Below are 21,151 nucleotides of genomic sequence, written 5' to 3'. Positions count from 1 at the left end.
CAGAGTTATGCCTCACTTTCTTCACATGAGTAAAGCGTAGCGTGGCCACTGAAATAACTAATTTGGTGCTTTGTGATGCAGCCTTTGTTCTTGAAAGTACCAAGGCTTGTATTCATCCTGAAGACAGTACTCTCTATGCAATGTTGTTGAATCTTGTGTGCATCTGCAGCTGTATATTTAGAGTCGGGTATAATACTTCTAGACTAACAACAATATATTTAATCTAATACTAGATTACTGCTGGGATTAGATGTGCAGCCTGTGTTTTAAGAAGTGCTGTTAGAATTCAGTGACATCTACAGTACATCTGCTGCCATTGAGGCATTACTGCTGCATCGCTGCCTCTTGCAGGGGTCACAGCAGCAGGCTGGAACATTGTGTTTCCAGCTCTGTATAATAACCTCCCAAATGAATGATATACTGGAAAGCAACTGAAAATACTAATGAAAATATTAATAAAAATAAAAGCATAGAGAGACTGATGACTAGGTATATCTTCCTTGTAACTGGGTGTGTAGAGATGGTGTGCGTAGATGAGATAAAAAAGAAAATGGGAGACAACAAGAAATTCAGAGGTGTGGTTTGTCTAGCACTGGTGTTTGTGGCTGAGCTCGTAATGCTCTGATACGCACAAGATACGCTTATAGGCAGTTGCACCTTTGAAAATATGACGCTCTTTCTTCATGCCTAATCCTTGCATCACAGGAATGGCTCTCAATGTACAGTAATGCCTTTGATCTGTACTTTGGGAGAGGTATTGGCAGAAAATTATTAGGATTGGCTGTGGAGGTGTTAGGATGTGGGTCAAACTGCAGCTTTATATCAGTACTTTGGATCTGAGTCTGATTTTTTTATTTTGCAAAGAAAATGATTTGAGGTTAAAGTTCTGAACTTAAATCTGAAGCAGAGAAGCATATTTTTCGGTTGTTCTGTGAATTTCCAGTTGGGCTTAGTGATCCAAAATCTTGCAAAACATTGGAGTATTTGGAAATAATCTGCTACAGTGTTTACAGTGTTGAATTTGGTTTTGGTTTCTGTTTTATTCATTTCCAGTAAGAGCTGGTAATTTGTTGCAAGGAAACAAGAACAGAATCTGATTTGGAATTCAAAGATACGTATTTTTAAATTATATAATTTTCAGAAACAGAAAGCAAAAAGGTCTTTCTCAGCAGGATGCAAGCTAGAGAAAAAGGCAGAGGTTACTTTATTATGCAAGCTTTAGATTTCCTTTCCAATAATACTACTTCCCTAAAACGCCTTGATTTCATCTAGTTGAAGCTTGCTGATCACTTGGGCCTTTTTCAGAGGTTAACATGGATGCTGTGCCTTATTTTAAGATGCTTTATATTTAACCTGTTCCTTTGTCTCTTGGGAAATGATTGATAAACAATCCCTATATTAAGCAGTCTTCTCTAAATGTTATCTGGGAAGATGTAAGTTGGAAAATGAAGCTGTTATATTCTTGATACTCAACCCTTCCTACTAATTCTGCTCTGGTTGTTTTCCTGATGAGCCAGATTTTTCTCTGTCGTTGTAAACATAATAGCACCATGAGATTCTGTTAATGCTGTACTAACAAGTAGTCAAAGCCATTAGAAGGAAGAAAGCTGGTATTAACAGTGAGTTCATATATACCTTTTGTTCAGCCATGTTTAGTGAGAGTTGAGTTTATCAAATACAATGTTAAGAAACTGAAAGAAGAGAAACAAAGCCGTGCGCTGTTCAGTGCGCGTGGCCGGTTGTACTTCAGGGCTGTCGTGTTGTGTCATTGACCTCTGCAGGATCGGTGTGTAACGCAGAGCTGCCCTTCACTGGAGGGAGCCTGACTTGTGAATTAGAGGGGGCAGGACGTTTCCTCAGTCACCGTTACAACTGTGGGCTGTGCAGCGGTGGTATCATACACTGACATGGTGGTATTTGTGGATTTTTGGTTACATACAGGAGGGCAGGAACGGTTATCCTTTTTTCTGTTCCTGCTTTGGGTAAAGCTGATGCACGCAGAAGTGGGCAAACCCATGATGTGGATTCAGGTATAGAGTTCAAAAATATGTCTATTGGAAGCTTTTGTATTCTGCTAAACCCAAAATGCCATAGAAGGGAAGCAACTCATGTTTTCATCCATGTTTGGAGTCCATGTCATTAACACTCAGTGGTAGTTATAAGGCCATGGTGATTTGGATTCTGATTTATCATTAAATATTAACGTACTTTGGTAGTATTGGCTTTCTGATAGGTTTCTGTTGGAAAATCTGTGGTTAGCTTAACTTTGGGCAAACAATTCACTGAAGACCATTCAGATTTCCTTGGCAGAAATTTCTTGGACTAATAGTAGTAACTGGTTGTTGAGGTCAAAGCTCTGAAATGGTATGCTTCTCTCACCCTTTCCTCCCTGAGTGGAAAACTCAGTCTACAAAGTTGTGTTTGCAATATTTGAGGTTTTATAGAAAACAGCTATTTCCTTTAGAGACAGTAAATAAATTAATAAAATAATCTTGACAGAGGGCAAGGATGTTGCTGCAGAATTATGCACAGGAAAGCTGGCTTGACAGTGTAATTGAGCTTGAAAACCCGAACGTAATTGCCAAGGGTGGGAGTGAAACCTGCAGCCATTGTGCTGCCACAACCTGAAGGTCTAGCTTGTCTAAAAGGCTGGAATTATTTTAAAGCAGATTTTTATATGAAACTGGAAAGGAGAGGGGGAGTCAACCTAGTCTAGCAGGCAAAGCTGCTTTGTTAGGAGGATGTTTTTTCACTGAACATATAACTCTCAAGTGATATTGTATAAGCAATTTTTGTGTTGATGGGTAGTGTGCTAGATAATTTTTCCCTTTAAGCAGTAGCATTGTGGCCATCTTTATGGTCTGAGAATGTACGTAAGGCCAAATAAATAAGCAGAGGAAATCCAGAAAGGCATCTGATTTTCCTGCAGCCTGGGAAACACTTGTGTAGCTTCTCACCTTCAGGTGTGCATCACTAGCTGCTGGGTGGGTAAGCAGCTGTTTTCTTCCAGAATTGCATCACTGAGAGATGCATCGGCATGGTCTGGTGTGTTGTGTTGTGTGAGCCCCTGCCTGGTCTCTTCAAACACTAGGCAGGGGGGCATGTACTTCTGTTTCTTTGCCCATGTGTGAGCCCTCTATCGGAGGATACAGAGGAGATAAGCGAGTGTGTCTTGTTGAGGGCTGAATCATCCAGTTGGAACAGAAGATGTTATTGGAGGACTAAGGTGGTTTAGTTTTCAAAAAAACAGTGTGAGAGAGCAGTGTGCGATGCATTAGTGTCTGATAAACAAGGCTTCTCTGGAAATGCATCTCTCTGGAGCCACATGCATTGCTATCCCTGGGGGGACTATTACAATTCCTTGGAATTCTTCTTCAGCCTTTCAGGAACCACCCAGATAAAAGGGTTTGCCAGTTTCACAGTGCCTGGTTGTAGGGTTGCCCTTTGTTTTGCTTTTCAAAGTGTGTCTGTTGAGGTGATGGTAACAAGATCCTTTGTAAGCAGGTACCCATGCTTCACCTTAGGCACTCTTATTTAGCTATCTTGAAAAATAACTTGCTAGGCTAATAAATGTTGTATTGAAACTAAAAGTTTGCTAGCTGTAGTTGGGTATGCCAGTTTCATACCACTTCATTCTCTGTGAGCACAATACCTTTATGATTTTAGCTAAATATTTAATTCATTTTTTTTAAACAAAAGAGGAAGTGTCGCTTTAAATACTTCATTGTATCCTTTTGCATAGTAAGGGAGCTCATGAAGGTAATTTAGGTTCTAACTGGTGCTCTGTGTCCTCTCCATTGTGCACTTACCAGTCAACTGACACTTTTCTCAAATATTTACTCTGATATTTCACTGCAGTTGCCCTCTCCTTCTCCATTCCCTCACCATCTCCCTTCCATGGAGGTATCGCACATATTTCAGTTACCCTCTATTTAAATAGCAACACTCCCTTTCAGTACAAACAGTCAGTCAGTCATTAAACAATGAGGAAGACCAACAGTGGAGGAGGTTATGGGTGGGACCAGGAGTCTGCAAGCACAATTTTGCAGAAGACTTCCTGCTGAAGAAAAGAAGAAAAGGACACTTTCCGTTAGTGTCAGAGTGTCATTCTGTAACGCTGAGAGAGACACCAAATCAAGAGGAAATCACTGCTGCAGACACGAGAGCTGGATCTCACTTAAAATTATGTAGAACTGTCCAAATTATTGTTGAAGGTAGGACATGTGAAACAAAACGCTGGCACTTGAACCGTGTTTTCCCACCTCCTCCTGTAGCAGAAGGTGATTCCAAGTGGCTGTGACTCATCCTCAGGAGGTCTCTGGGTTTTTTTGCCTACTAACAGTGAGAGTTTAGTGAGACTATCATTAACAGAATATCTACAGCTTTTTTGAAGGCTCTGCTACATGTCCTTTCTCTTATCTAATGTACAGCAGAGAGCTATATTAATATTTTGCTAAGTGAGCAGCTGCGTGGTGCTTAGTTGCTGGCTGGGGTTAAACCATGACAGAACTCCAGACTTGTTCATCTTTTCTCCAAAAAAGATCAGCACAGGGCATTCCCTGTTGGGAATTCAGAAGTGTAGTTGGGTTACTGCACTCCCTGTCCTGTACTTGTTTATCAGATTGAGATTGGATGTGGTGTCCTGGGAACTGCAGGGTTAAAAGTGCATTAAAAAGAAAAGGAAAAAATTGTTAATGGAAACCATTTGTCTATTGCAGTGTCCAAGGGTTTCACGGCTCTACATGTAAAAGACATGGACATGATAAGTAGTTTTGGAGAATGCTTGTCTGAGTGAAGAACAAGAACTTAATATATAGCATATTTATGCTGTGTTTAGTTTTGCAACAATTTAATTTCTAGATCTTGTAAATAAATTGTAGTAAGAAATGAGCTGGGATGCACATTAAGAAGGTGGTGAGAACTCTCAGGATTGTGGAGTCCATGAGTCAAATTCTGTATTTCTAATGAGACATGGGATCCTGGATAGCTCAGCTTCTTAACAATTCGGTATTTTATACTTGGATCACCTTTCAGGTTAGACTTCATATGTATAGGTGACAGAGGTGAATGTACTGCTTCCCTTGCAGCTGTCTTCAGCCTTTTCAGTTTGGAAAGCCCTAAAATTTTCCATGGGAGGTGCAGATCCTTGCAAAGCGGATCTGACCCTACTGATAACAGTTGCGGTTTCCTTCTTCACCTCTTGTTGACCTACTAGAGATAATGAATGGCAGGCCTTTGAAGATCAGTAAACCAGAAGTAAAAACCAGAGTAAGTGCAAGGACAATATGCAACAGAAACATGCTATTGCAATTACCTAAACCAATTTCAAAAAACACAACCAAACAGAGATCTCCTGTTTGTAGTACATGTCAGTTTGGCCACGTTTCCAGTTATTTAACAGACTGATTATTTTCCAGGTGCCAAGTTTGTATTTGAACTCAGCTGATGATCTTTCATTTCCAGCTCTCAGGGCTGCCTCTGGTTAAAATAGTCATTAAAGGGTGGCATTTTAGTATAGCGTACATTGTGTCTGGCTTGGACTGAAATCCTTCCACCCAGCCCTTTCTCCTCTCTCTGGTTTATCGGCATTTGATACATTTCATGGCGTGCCACATGGCTGATTTATTGAAAGAGAATTGAAAATAGAGAGCAGCCTTGACTCAAGAACGGTTTGTGGATGCGGTTTTGTTTTCTGTCACATCATCGTCGCTATGGTGACTTAGCAAAGATCTGTTTAGCAGTCACTAGGTGTTTCATGTTCTGGCCAAAAGTTAGGGATTTTCCAGTATTCCTCGTAACAGTTGTTTTACAGAAGTACGTGTGTGTGTAGTCCTCTGCAGTAAGTCCCTGCTACTCTTGTATGCATATTGTTGCTTCTGTGAGAAGGTGTGTACCTGCTGTATTTTGGCTGGTGGCGTCCCTTCCTTCCTGAAGTAATTTCAAGGAGGGCTGATAGGTGACCTACCTGTCTCATCAAGGTTATTGAGTATTTCCTCCCTAGGAGGGATGTCGTGGAGTGCAGTGATAAATGCAAAGGGATGGAGAACATGAACCCTGCTAAGGAATGGTCCTTCTTAAGAATGGGTTATGCAGTTTCAGGGGAGGAGGAGGATGTGTTTGGAACTGATTCACATAGTTGGATTCAGGAAGTCTGAGCTCTTTTCCCACATCTCTCAGGCTTCTCATGTCACCTAAAGCATGATCAAGAGCATGATGCAGCTACAACCTTAACTGAGATTTTCTTCTTCTAGGTTGGTAAGTGGGGGATAGTAATTCTTCCCTTGAAGTTCCCCACGTTCATTAGGAGGGGTTTAAGGCTGCAGCGCACGCTTGGAGAATTGCTGCTCTGAGCAGAGGCGCTCCGCCTGGCAGGTGAGTCGGGCCAGGGTCTGTGAAAGTCTCGCTGTGTCTGGCAGGTTGCGTCAAACCCGTCTCCCTCCCTCCCTGCTCCCGATCACCAGCCTGGGAGCAGCCGTCCTGCCCGTGGGTGGCGATCTGGCGGATTTGGCCACCACCTCGGTGGCAAGTTGTGGTCAACCTCTAGCTCTGCAGTGGGGCAGGGGCACCTTGCAGAATGTTCTCATTCCTGTTAGCAGAGGTTTGAAAGCAGGAGACAAGGTTTCTTACTTAGGCTTGACCTCAGAGAGAGCTTTTTGGACACTAGCACCGCAGCCAGTTACGTGTTCAGTGCTACTGGAAGTCCCAGTGGAGTTCCCTTTGTCATGCTAGGCTAACCAGAGAGAAAGGGTTGATTTCTTACAGGCTTCTTAGACAGGGTCATCTTGATGATGGGCATCTTCAGAAGGTCTTCAAGATACATGTGTTATTTTGCTAAATATAACTGTTGCTAAAATGAACTGAACACTTAGAAGTGCTCCTTCAGCTGGGTTTGACAGTAAAAGAGAAGGATCTCCTCATTAAAAAAAAAAAATCTGTATGCATTACAGCTAACATAGTAAATTTTTCCTGCATATTTAACTCTCCTGTCATGGTACATATCCCATAATATGACCTTATTTTCCCTTCTTCTTAATGATGAACTTCTGTTCTGTGCTTTAAACTTATTTTGGATCTCAATTAATTTGAAGTTCTTCCCTCTGCTGGTGTCTGCTGCACTGATTTTGCAGATTTTGTAGCTCATATGTCTTAATGTTGAGACCAGTTTTTTCTTGTCAGCTCTTTGATGAACAGTTTAGGCCTGTCCATTTTCTATAGCTCCACAGAACTGATACTTCAGCCTCACTGCAGATTGGAAGGGTTTCTTTTCTGCACGGTCTGGGGTAATCTGTTTCTTACTGGCAGCTCTTACATTTTTATCAGTTTTGTAAGGTTAATTAATGCAACAGCCTCCAGTCTTAGTTGTCTTAAATATTTAGAGGAAAGAAAGAGATTTATGCACATTTTTGCTGCAAAGCTAGATTTGGTTGAATTTCTGAGTTAGATTCCCAGCTGGTATAAATCAGTGAAGTTCCACTGAAGTCTTTTGGATGATCAGCTCAGCAGAGGATCTGGCCTTTCTCAATTAAATCATGTCACTTACTGAAGTTGAGCTACTTTGCACTGAGCATACGACAGTTGCCGCTGTATTTTTGTGTAGAGAAATATGGGATGTATTTCTACTACCTTTTGTCTCTGTGTAGCTACAAAGAAAGACAGGGGTGTGTGTGTGTGTGTGTACATTTATACACACACATACACACATGGATGTTTATACACACAGTCACCCACACACAAATAAATGTGGTAGGAAAACTCCTCCCTCTTTTTCCTATCATTAATTATGCAGTAGTACACCCTAGGCTTCAACTGAGATGGATGGGTAGAGCCTCACTGAGGAATTGGGCCACTGTGTCCAAATTTGTTTCCATGTATCAAAAAGCTCCAAAACCAGCCAAACAAAACCCCACCAAGCATCGCTACCAAACTTGGATACATTTGGGAACAAAGCACCTCCAAGCAAAAATAATTTAGATTTGCCCCACAGAGAGATCTCTTCCCCATGCGTCCCTCGATTAAGCACCCATTTCACCCAATGTAGAACTCCCAATGCACAGAGCAAGTGAGGTCTTTTCTTATGGTCCAACACATGAAACCTCCTACTTATCGAGGAGTGGGAAGGGAATAGTGATGATGGGCAGGGCAGGGGTCTGGGAAGTGTGATGGATTAGATGAGAATGTTGTTCCAAGGAAGCTCAGAAATTCCTTTGCGCAGCTTTGGGGCAGAGTTGGGTGTCTCCCCGCTGTTAGTCTTTCTGTCTGTTTTCTTATCACGTTAATCTCTGTGAGATTAACATTGACTTTAAACTCTTTCAAGTCATTATGACAAGTGAGCATGGCAGTAAATTCTTCCATATCAAAAGTGAGACAAATTGTACTGCGCTGCATATTATGGCGTAGTACTACTAATTGCTTAACTTGATAAATGTCTTCTGATAGGTTATATAGTTAATGAACAAAGATGTTAATTGCTCTTATCTGAAATAGCTACATTTGCAGGGGCGTTCTCTGGAGCCATGGATGTCTCCTAACAGAGATTTATTTCAAATCATCCATTGTTTTCAGCAGTTTCAGAGTCCATTACCCTTCAGTGTGCCGACTGAATAGTCTCCACCCCCATCAAAGTTTTGAGAGCAATCAAGTCTTCCTGCATTTTACTCAGCAGGACTCAATCTTATTTGGGTATGGAGAACTTATATGTAATAGAGTATGCTCATCATCCTGGGCTACAGCAGCATGGCTCATTCTTAAGAGCAGTCAAGAGAGAAATAACCACCTGACAGTGGAAGAGCAAGGGTCTGGAATAGCCCCATTTCCCCCCACCATCCGGAGTATTTAATTGGGAAAATCATTCTTCATTGCTGTTGTGTTGGTGGGAGTTGTCAGTCTAAATATGTTATAATGCAAATAACCATCTCTATTTGTAGAATTCATCTTTTCTAGATGCTTTCTTTGGAAAATATGCAGCTGAAGATTTAGTACATTATTATATGAGTAAGTGCATACAAGCCTCATATTAACAATGGACGTCATGTTTATTCTTTCCCTTTTAGAATTTCCCATGGAAACAAGTGGGCAGATTTTTGCATTATTGAGTAGTCTGCTGCTGCTGACTTTTCCCAGAAACGCTAACAGAAAACTAGCCTTATGCGTGAGCCTACATGTTCTTCCAGTTTTGGGAGCACTGGATTCCCCATAGATTTGATTTACAGTAGGTTTTGGTGTGTGGCTATTCTGGTACAAAGTTGTTTCAAAGCTGTATGATTAATAAATCTTTATGGAACTGGAAAAAGACAAAGTTCTCACTGAGGTTAAAACATACCTGATTTCCCAATGGAGAAATTGCATGTTCTGTTATGAGGCTAAAGGCTAATGTGAGGAGAAAAATCTTTCCTTGACTTAGGGTTTTTGTTTGTTGTAATAAATTTCATTTTCATTTATGAGTCTCTTACAGTTTTTCAGAACATGTTCAACAGCAAACAGCCAGAAGTTAAAACTGTAACTGTAAATCTGTAAGCTGACATATGTAGATTCTCTGGCCAAAGTTTCCTAAGTCAAGATTAATTTTGTAGAGTGAATGAGAAAAGTGCATTATCTTGCTTCGTTTGATAGATTTCAGACTTTGCCAAGAAGTATAAATCTCCTTTCAAAAACGACAGCTATAAAAATAAAAATTATTATTTTCTTAAATAAAGGCATTTTCAACTGAACTTGATGTATTACTGCTCCGAGAAGCTGTAGCTGTAGACTGTCTCATACCAATAATTAGATTGAAATATTCAGGTCCTCACTGCTCACTCCCTTCCCCGTGATAGGCTGCCCCCTAAGTTATGTTAACATACTAGTTTCTGTTTCACATTAGAAATGGGGCTGAAGGAGCTAAAAAGTAGTCTGGCAAAAGCTGGATGGGTTCCCTGATCTGCCTGACGCCACAGCCAGACAAATATTTGTACGGGAAGAGGCAAAGTGGGTGGATGGAGGTGGGAATGCTGCTTAAGACTAGTATTGATGCCAGGTGCTTCACGGTGACCCACCGAGGATCTGTCTCATTTTAGGCATTTTCAAATCTCTGAATCCACTTTTCTGGTCTTTCATGTTGTTCCAATTTGAATTTCCCATGAAGTGACCTGGGGGTGAGGATGCAGTTTCTGGGGGTGTGTGTAAGCAAGACCAGCTGGAACATGAGAACGTGCAACACTTGCACTGCTTATTTATCGACCACAGTGATTCACCGTGATCGACGTTTGCATACCTGAATGTCAAAATAGTCTGTATTTTAAGAGGAACCAGTGACTCAGGCTGTGGTTTTACCTCAGGCCATTTCCTGTAAATGGCTGAACTGTGCTTGGTCTTGAGAAAACACAACGGGGGGAACACCGCTCTGTGCAGGGATTAAGTAAGTTGTCCTTTTGTGTGGGGCTGACCTTTACCTCGTGTGTGCCGTGGTGTCCCTGCGAGGAGCACCCTAGCCCTGTGAGGTCTGGGAAGCCTCGGGTCCGAGGACAGCTCTGTTTCAGTGCTTCTTCAGAGCATTTCTGCACAGCCCTGATGTGGGAGTGCAGTCTTCAGCGTTTGACAGCATCTGTAAGCACAGTCTCAAGGAACTCTACCCAGTGATAAATCACTTTGCTTTAGACTCTTTCGATTGCAAAACAGAGGTGAAGCTGCCTATATAGCTGGTGTTTTCAGAATTGAAAGTATTTAACTTCCTAGAACATGGTGTTTTTAATGAAAACAGAAACAATGCATATGTTGCATATAGAGATTGAAATAGATTTGGGCTATTCATTTTTTGAGTAAGATAGCAAACAACTGTATAAAGCTTTGTGTGTGGTATGACTAGGTAGAAGGTATGGAAGTGGGATCATGAGAGTGCTATATAAACTACCTCATTGGCATAATGCTTTCATTTGGAGAGATTAGCCATCTGTGTAATTCCATGTTATGGTTTAGGTAGTCTTCCCATCCTTTGCAAACTGCAGAACTCTGTGTTCCTCCATTCTCCTTAACGAAAAGGACTGCTCTATGAGAAGAGGTTTATTCCTGAGATGAAATCACTTGTGTATGGCTACAGAGCTGTGATTGAACTGGATCAGTTGTCTTTAATGCTGTTTAAATGGATGGTTTAAGGTGTAGGAGAGGCTTCTCTTGGGAACAGATTCTGTGAGAATTCTTCAAATCCTCTTTGAAGTTAATGGAGGGTATTAAAGGGCAGTCAGCACCTTCTTAAGAGAGAAATTTAAATTGCTTTGATTAATTTAATTTTATATTTGTGTCGGCTGGTTCTGGACTTCACCCTTCTCCAGTTTTTCAGAGCACGTTTTTGATAACTTTGCCTCCTGAGCGTACTAGATTTTATGCTGGCTGTTTTCATATTTTTCCCTGAGTGTTGTAATGCTGATTACCAAAGGATCTTGGGCCTTTGACTTCCTGTGAGAACAAGATAATTACTCTCCAGTAGGCAACTCATGACGTACAGTATCAGCGTTAAGCCACTGGGATTCCAGTCACTAGTGTAGAACAATATTGTGGGTAAATGAATAAGCAGAAGTTTATCATACTTCCTGCATAACAAGGTTTTCGTTAAAGAGACAGTGAAAATTGTTTTCAGCGAGGGCTAGTGTAAAATGAATGCTGCCACAACAAACATTACTGAAAAAGATATTAAAGTTCAATTCCCTGGCTTGCTGGGTTTTTCTTGGGGAAAAGACAACTGTCTTTTTGTAGCAGCAAAGGTGGATGACAGGGCCATCACTGCATTTTGGCAGATGACGTTCATGGCCTTATGAACATGTATGAAGTGTATAACTTCAAAGTACGATTTCCAGATGCACCACCTACTTAACTTATGGAAGAAGGTTGTACCAATTAGAAGTAGAGACATTCCAAACGCAATTTGCTTATTTCACACTCGCCCCCAGGAATCCTGTGTTGTGATTTTAAGAGTTGGCCCTGTTTGACCCTGAAATAGATGTGGTTTCTCCCCTGCCTTCTTTATTTCAAGACTGTCAGTTAAAAATAACTTACGTATTGGGCGCAGTGGGAGTAAGTTTGAGAAGTTTAAGTTATATGTAAACCAGTAATAGTGAGAAAATAATTCATAAACGTAATGAGCTCTATTCTCTTGCAAGACATGGCCAACCCAAGGGTTTATCCACGTGGTGGGATTAATCATTTTTGTATGAAAATAGTTTCTCTGCCATAGCAATACTGATCAGTTCGCTTACACTGTAGCAAAGCGAAATAAATGACATCTTTGAGCACCTCTGTTAAATACTCAAATTACTTAAACAACATGAAGACTCACATAAAGTATGGTGTATGTACATATACTCGATAGATACATGGCTATGTATCTGTGTATTTATTTATGTTTAGGACATAATTTTACATGTGCTTGCATATATACATTTATATTTCAGCTTGTCTCAGAGATAATTGTACTTCTGTAATGCTTAAGAATTACAGATACTAGGGATACTAATAAGGAGTTTCATGTTTAAGTTTGTTTCCTTGCTACTGTCAATTTATGTTGTACATGTAATTGCAAAGCACAGTTACTTATTTATGTTTTAATTGTGACTTTCACTTTAAACTGGGCATCAGCAGTCTGTGCAGGAAACCAGTACTTAACGTACTTAAGATGAGTAGGCTGAGATGAGTAGGTTGGTTGCTTTGCTCTGCTTTTGCTGAAAGTTGAGGGCTGAATCTTTGGAGCCCCGAGAAGCACTGTCAAATATATCAGTCTAGATTTTGATGATGTGCTTGATCAACCTTGCAGCCAGGGAGAACAAGAAGAATGCGTGGACTGAAACTGCCTTAATATAGTACACTGCTGTTCTGTCTGTGTGACTGAGATGCTTCTTCACACATTTATAGCACGTCCATGGCCAGACCCCTTCTTAACTCAGTTCAACTTGAAATTATGTTCCATTGATTTTGGGTCCAGAACAAGTGCAGTTTGACATTTTTGTATTTCAGGCAACTAGGTTTGGCCTGGTTTTGTTTTTATGTGAGTGATCTTAACACTTGAACGAGTTGGATGAAGGTGGCTGGATGAATCTCTCTGTTGAATGGCCTGTATAGGAATTTTGCTTTCCAATTAGATATTTTGCAGGTATTTTCAACACCAACAGTAATTTTGCTAGTGCTGTTCTTACTTTGAAATTGTGAAACTTCTAATGACTAAGTAAACATTTTTTTTTTTACTCTCCTTTGTTTTCTTGCAGCCAACTGGGTACATGGAAAACTCCATTTCCTACAGTGCTATTGAAGATGTTCAACTGCTCTCCTGGGAGAATGCCCCTAAGTACTGTTTACAGCTCACAATCCCAGGGGGTACTGTCTTACTGCAGGTACAGTAAACACAGAAGTACAATTCTCTTTCTCTCTTACTATGAATCTCCTTTAACTTCTGTTTGCTATGCATGAAATCTTAATTAGATGGACTCAGAAAAGACAGAGAACTCAGTGCTGTCAAATTATCTAACCACCAGAAAATTTGCTCGGGATGATACCTCTGAAACTCTTCATGTTGTTTGACAGTCACAATGGAAATTTTGGGCTACAGCAATTAAATCTTCTTGCTGATTATGTGCATCAAAATAGTGCTCTGTGGAAAAGCACATTGATGCAAGCCTGGAACAATTGTATTTTTACATATAGTCTTATTCCTGCATGAAAAAAGTTAAAAATTTCAACCTTCTGTTCATATAGGAAATCCATAACTTGCACTGGAACTGACAGGTATCTTTTAAAAAAAGATATTCAATCTTCACTGGAAGATTTCAGTATATTTGTATGGATATCTACATATGCTAGTTTTCTAAATGTTATTTTAAAACAGAAGACATTGCGTTTACATTATTCCAGATTTCTTCATCCACTTGTGAGGCTCTGTAGGATTCCTTAGGTCACTGCAAGTTTTAGTGACAGAAAAGCACTCCACAGCACTGAGCTTTGGAACTACTTTGGAGTAGGAAAAGAAAAGCGATTGAAGACCCAGCTGCTTGGCCCCCAGAGAAATTAAAAAGAATGAATTGACTCCAACTTAACTCTTACCATAGTTCTCAACATTGTTTCAAAGACAATTTATTACCTGTTGCCCTTCAGGAATTTGCTTTTTCAGTTGAATATACAGCCATGACTATTGTGTATATGCATTTCATGCAGGTAGGACTGTGAACAGACTGGGTGAGCAATTTCTGCAGAAAATGCGAAGAAAAAAACCAGTTTAAACTGTGGATAACTCATGAAAAGTTAAAAAGGATATTTTTTCTTGAAAAAGTATGAAAAACTTCAGAGGATTGATCACAATAGAGCTTGTGTATTTGGGTGTGTACACACACACACTTACTTTAACTGTACCACTTTTGCACAAAATGTAGTCTGATAGATAAAAAGATGGGAACATACTGAATGATACGCTAATGACTGTGATGACCATGTCTGCTGGATCATTTGTCCAAGAGAATCATGGTACACATTGCACCATGGTGCACAATCCAGCATTTCATTATTTCTTGGTGGTGAATTGTTTGCTGAAGCCCCTGTAGGTCCACAAAGAATGTGACACCATATGTATCCAGGGAGGGTTTAGTTAAAGCTCTTCTGAAACGTCTCTACCTGCAGATCACGTGAAAAATAACCCAAGTGGTATCATTCAGTAACCCAAGGCTAGGCGCCAAGCTGGTCTGTGTTTTCCATACTATAGACTTCTGTAGAGACGTGGAACAGCAAAGTTGACTCTGAGTTGGGAAGCCGATATGACTAACTCTAGGTTGCGCTAATATGAGGTCCAGCTAGGTCCAGCTCTTCTTTGCCTTCATTTCAGACAGGCTGATGCGTCTGTCTGTACACAGAGCTGATTATAATAGCAGCCTAGAGAACACAGTACTTGACTTCAGCTCTTCACGTGGTTCCTGTGCTTGGGGTTTGGGATGGTTTTGGAATGTCGTAAACATACCATGAGGTTTTGATGATTTTCAGCATGGGAAACAGACTTTCACTCTGAAATGGTTAGAGGTGTACATGGAAACATTCATGGCCACATCCTTTGTGGAGTATATTTCTGGAGCTCTCTTTCATTTACTTGACTGGTGTCATCCTGGGGTTTTGCAGCCCTGTGAAAGGGTGCTGCAGCCATTCCCACATTTTAATCTGAAATTGGTGCAGCTAAATAAGTTTGGGATGACCTGAGAACATCTAACTCCTGGTGCATAGGTGGCATTTGTGTGTCTTTTCACATGTCCTTGAAGCACAGGCATGTGTCCCATTGCACATGGAACATACATAAATGCCTTTGCTCAGTGCCTAGTGAATTTCTGTGGCTTAGCATTACTTACTGATTTTAGGCATTACCGGGGAGTGTAGGGAGTCTGAATTTAAGACAGGCTGCTGCAAGTCCACCTAAGTCCTGGTTCTGTGGTTTAAAAAGCCTCTACTGTGTGTGACATCGGTGAAAGCAGGAAGACAAGCCATGGTTTCCCAACAGCTAGATTAGGGTCCTCATTATTGATGAGATCTTCCTTGCCTAATCCATTAATTGAATTAATTAGGAAGAAACTAATTTGTCAAGTTTGATGATTTTGATTTTTTTCTTGTGATAATTTTGAGTCTGTTTTTTCCATAAGTTTTCTTAGTGGTGCTAGCGTTTATGTTTATATCTGTTTCAACAGCCAGAATAGTTACATCTGCCTTTCCAAATTCCACTTCTAAGTCTTTATTCTATAGTTTATGGTAGCTGCCTTTACAGGCTTGCTGAGTAGGAAACAAGATAAAGTTTGAACCCACAGCTCCCTGCTGAGTTTAAAGGAAATTGGTAGGGCGTGCAGACTTTAATCTGGAGCAGCCTGCCTTTTGTTTCTTTAAAAAACCCCAACAAACAAATAATTACATTTGTGAGAAAGTAACATCTTAGCGTGGATGCTTTAGTATTTTCTTCGAAAAGATTGGTGTCTTTATGTAACCTTACAGGAACTGATAAAGAAGTGGAGTGAGCTGGGCTTCTGTTATGTTTATTGCTGACTGGCTGAGCAGACTGGATCAGATTACATTATAACTCTATGGGAATTTCAACATAATTGAAAATACAAACTTTAAAAATGTTTTTAGTATGACTTGGTCCTTGGTAGCGTCTCAATTCATCAAATGTGGCCAGATTAGAGGGAGTACAAAAATAGATTTCCCTTATACAGTTGTAATATGTATTCACAAATCCAAAACAGTACTAAAAGTTATGTTTAGTACACTTAAGAAATGAAGATGCAAACCCCAGATTTATCAAGTAGTTGAGTTCAGCAGAAATTCTCTAGTATAGGTGATGAAAAGTCTAAGTATCCAAAAAACACGTTCACCGAGGTGCTGGGAAACGGAGATGCTGAGAAAGCAGCCCTTGCATACTTCAGTTATTTCCAGATTTCTGAGGCACTTCAATACATTTATGGGAAATTGGGACTTCCAGTCTTTTATAAAATCATTCCCTGCTAGTCTGAGCAGCAGCATGCTCTGATATAATGTCCAACTCTGGTATCGGGAAGTGTATGATAGTGGAACAAGTCAAACTAGTCCAAAACACGTTCCCAGTACTGCTTCTTCTGAAATGCACTTTTGGTGAAATCTGGTTTTTTGTTTTGTTTTGTTTTTCTTCCAAAAACTTGATCTAAATCAGGTTTGTATATATAAAAATGTTTAAATGAACTGTTTTGACTACCCCCTGATTTATTTCATATTTCTGATTAATTTCAGTTTTATATTCTGATGTATGTTTTTGCAGATGCTGTATTGTAAATTCTTTAATACTATGGGATATTATTGACATGGTTTGACATAAAATGAAGCATTTTAGTAGTTCTGAATCACAGGCTTTCCTGATTTTTCATTTTGCAGAACAATTTAAAATTCCAACTTCTGCTTCACTGATTTGAAGCAGAAGGAAATTTTGGACAACTGGCATTTCCCTCAGATGGAAATTCATTTCCAGCAATCCTTGTGGGAGGATGTCAGCATGTGGTGTCAGAGCATCCTTCGTTTATTTGTCTGTGTTAGCCATGATAAATGTCACAAGAGAGTCCCAGTCCATGTTCAAGTTCTCATCCCCCCTGTCTGCTGTCACCAAGGTCTATTTCTGGCTTATTACTGCACAGTAATGAGTCAGAGAAGGAAGAGTGCCATTACCTTTCCTTACATCATCCTGATGTCCTCCCATAGCAGTACTGACCCATCCCAACCTATTTTAACACATGAAATCTGACAGGCAACGCCGGAGGTGATGCAGCTCCTCTTAAGAAATCAGATCACGCTAACAGGACGTGTCTACCTGGGTTTCAGAGGAGGATTTGGTTCTCAGGCAGCAAACAGCTTAATCTGGGCTGCGATCGCATTGAAAAGGCATCTTCGTGCGTGTGCTTCCCACTCAGCGTTTGTTGTATGAGCACAACTGTCTGAGCGCAGGCATGTTTCACCACCCAGCGCTCGGGGATTCTCCTCGTCCCCCGTGGGAGTCACGGGCGGTCAGTTCTCCAGACGTGCTGGGGGCTTGTGTTTTCTTTCCTCCTGCCAAATGATGTGGTCCCTGGTCCATCTGATGAGCAGCAGTCAACTCTCACAGACTTTTTTTTCCTTTCCTACAGTTGGGATAGCAGGTGTGAAAGAAGGTGTTGCTGAAGCTGGCTCGTAGGCCACAAGCTCTTTAGGCTGGGAAATAGGAGCTAAGATGAAGAAGTGGGAGCTCTTTAGTGTCAGTAATAGCTGGGCTTCCTTGAGCTGGGCTGAACTTCTGCTCTTACGCTTTCCGTTTGTAAAGCACTGTGTGCAGTTATGGTATTGTGTGGATGATTATGAAGAGGATGCTGCTATTGATAGTGAAATAACTGGAATAACCTTTTGAAAAAGATTGAAAAGAAATTTAGAGTATGATTTCACAAGCTGCTTAACACCAATTGTAGGAAGAGTCCCAGGAAAAAGTTTTTGGTATTTCAGTCACGACAGTACTGCCTGCTTTCCCGTGGTTTCCTTTCTTTCAGATGGATCCTAAATGCCCTAAGGCCGCCACTTCCATCCCTATCGCTAGTGTTGTTTTATTCATTTCTTGGCAATCAAGTGTAGTCGGAAGGAAAAACAAACAGAACAGGAAGCCTTGACAAGCACAACAGTCACACACACACGTTCAGCTCGGTGCTTGAGCATGCTGTTTTTGCCAGGGAGTCCCCCTGGTAAATGTTTCCACTGGATATTTTAGTAACATTTTATTTTAGTCTCCAAAGAGAACCTGGCTTTTGTTTTAAGTGTGAGTCTAGCTGATGTTGCTGGTGTGGAGAGCTCATGCAAGGACCAGAATCCAGCAGAGATGGGGAATATTTTCAGGAGGAAAACGGCATTTCTAGCAATTACCAGCAACTCTATCTGTACCTTGAGTTAAGCCAGAAGAGTGGCAGATTTCACTTGCAGGCCTGCCCGTGTCATGGAGGTGCAACGCTGGGATTTGCATCAGCAATATAAAGTTTTTGTACAGTCTGCGTGAGGCAGCAGCGTGCGTGCCGTGGGGGTTCGACTTCCTGCAGCCCTGAGCCTCTCTCCTCTGCTGTTCCTGTGGCTGATAAGAGATTGGTGCAGAGAAACCTGCAATATTCTACGAGTCCCGGTAATGAATATCAGCTAGAGGAAGGCATAACAAAACCTTGTCCTGACCAGAGAACAAGCAAGGGAAAGAGAAACAGAATAAAACCAGGAAGAGTTAAAAACAGAATCCGGATTGTCAAGTCCCACTTATTGCCACATCTTTTCAGATGGCAAAATCCCTTAGGAGGGTATGTGTGAAGGATGCAGTTGTAAGGAAAAATCTGGGAACTTTTTGCTACGTGGACAAGCCTGTTCTTGTATTCTTCTGAGTTAACGCACATGCCAGTAAGAAGAGATGCCGTAGTGCTAACTTAGGGTTGAAAGAACTTGGTAGCATGGCATGTGTGCTGTGGTGGAAATGACAAATTTTCTGCTGATGCTTGTTGCTGTAGACATATTGGTATCAGTGGAGCTGTGAGTATTGATATTAGCTAAAGGTCTTCGCCATCATTTCTGGAGTGGTCAGTTTCTTGCAGAGTTTCAGGAGTTCTGTTTCTCAGCAGCAGGCAGGTTCCTATTTTGTCTCCTCCTTGCCTGAGTGGAAATTACTGCAGGGGATGTAATGCTGGCATGAAATAAGTGTTCAGTTTCCTATTTTTGTGAGCAAAAAGAAAATCTGCTTCTAAAAAGTTCACTGCTTTTTAATGCAAAAGTGTATTCCTACTTGTTGGCTAAGAAATGAAGTACTTTGGGTGCAGAGAAAAATACTTCCCTTTTTGAGCAGAGATGTAAAGTTACTCATGTTGACTAAAGCTCTGCATATGCGGGTATTTAATCTCTTGCACAGTTTTCCTCCTGTGAGCTGTCTTTTTGAAGCTGATGAAGTTAATCCTATGAGTCAAGTTGGTGCTGCAGCTGATCCCAGGTAGCTTTTCCTCTCTGACTGACCATTTACACCCCAAAAATTAGAATATAAAATCCTTCAGAACACAGTTGCAGGATCAACTCCTCTCAAAAAAAAAGTACTACCTGCAGTAGGCATTCTTAAAGTAGATATTCTTCCTCCTCATTGGAATAGTAATAAATAAGCTACAAGTACTTGGAATCTTTTTTACACCTTCTAAGAGTTTTACTGCCACATTTTCCTGTTTTCTAAAGTACTTTTCTACTACGTTGCAGTTGTGCAAAAACAGCGGGAGGCCTTCATTGTGCAAGAAGCTCCAATCAGTTGGACCGTGTGCCACCCAGAACCCTGCTAAAGCCATTGCATTTGAGAACAAAATTCTTCGCAGTATTGGGACCTAAAAGTACCAAACACACAGGGGGCCCAAACTATTATTTTACATAGATAGGTTATAAAATCTCCATTATACATCATTCCTGTCTCAGTGACTATTTCTGGCAGCAGCAGGCACAACTTTTCCAGGTTGAATCTTTATTTTTTTAAGTTGGAAAGGTAGCTGTAACATTAATGGTGTAGAACAGGACCCACTGTGTGGGCAAAGCTATGAGTAAGAAAAACTTCCCCTGTGTGGTCAGAATGCCTAAGGAAAGCCTGTTTTAAACTCTTTTGTGTCTCATTTTCTCCTCTTTATTATACCCTAGAGCTGAATAAATATAGTAGGTTATGCCCTCAGCTGGAGTAAAAAAAACAGTAGGTGTCAGTTCCCGGGAAGTGGTGACTTCAGTGCAGAAGTGCTGGGCTCCAGGCATGTACATGTGTGCAGCCCCTATAAATGAATTGTAGTTCCCTCCGCTGCTTTACACTTTGGTGCTCATTGCTCCAAACTTCAAAAATCTTATGCACTATAACCTGCACGCTTGAGTAAGTCAGTGTGCGCAGAGGTGGCCATCGGCTGGACGGCTGTCTGGATGAGCACTGACAAGAGCCTGATGGCTCTTCCATCATCCAGGCATGCGATGAAGCTCACGGTTCTTTTGATAAGAAAGAAATATTCCGTGTAGTCCCTTTCTCAGTGTAAGCCTGAAAAAGAGGAGGGAGGAGCAAGGGATGCTGTGCAAGAGCGAGCTCTTCGTTGTCCTCCGCAAAAGATCCAGCGTTTCCTGCACATTGCTGTGGTTTTGCAGCTTGCTGGAGTCAGGCAGGCGGAAGGGTGCACTGGAAGGATTAGTCTGGGAGAATTGGGGAGCGCTGGTGTCAGACAGCTCCATCCAGATAACGGTGGTGGGTTAAATGCATTCAGTCTATCTGTGTTGAACACTGTGGAAAGAGCACTGGTGAAATGACCATTGACTTTCCAAGTACCTCTTACTGTCGAGTCCTGATCATTAATAGAAGTGTGGGGATTCCATAAAGGTTTGCTTTTCTACTTTTTTGTTCACTTTTTCTCCTCTGTCTTCGTTTTCCTTGGAAGTGGTCTTGAACGCTAGCCCGAGCTCTGAGGGTTTCTAGTTTCAGAGTGGTTCAAACTCCTAACCTAGATCCAGATGCAAATTTTCTTGATCGCTTCTGCTCTACAATAGCTAACACTATGTGTAGACAGTGCTTGGCCCCACACTTGGAACCTGGTCACCTTGCTAATTTTACTTTTTATATATTGCTGCTGTCAAGTTAAACAAGTCTTTCCACTGCTGG

General features: G+C 41.0%; 1 protein-coding gene across 1 annotated transcript in view; it reads left to right on the top strand.

The window, feature by feature from the left end:
• Positions 1-21,151, top strand: part of CMIP (c-Maf inducing protein) — a 135,810-nt gene that overhangs the window by 59,352 nt on the left and 55,307 nt on the right. The window contains exon 2 of the mRNA XM_010579671.1: positions 13,227-13,352. Coding sequence (XP_010577973.1) covers positions 13,227-13,352 — 126 coding nt within the window. The remainder of the gene's footprint in view (positions 1-13,226; positions 13,353-21,151) is intronic.

The sequence above is a fragment of the Haliaeetus leucocephalus genome, unplaced genomic scaffold (assembly GCF_000737465.1).
Source record: "Haliaeetus leucocephalus isolate CR32 unplaced genomic scaffold, Haliaeetus_leucocephalus-4.0 Scaffold668, whole genome shotgun sequence".
Classification (NCBI taxonomy): Eukaryota; Metazoa; Chordata; class Aves; order Accipitriformes; family Accipitridae; genus Haliaeetus; species Haliaeetus leucocephalus.
This window is presented reverse-complemented; position numbering and strand designations above follow the sequence as displayed.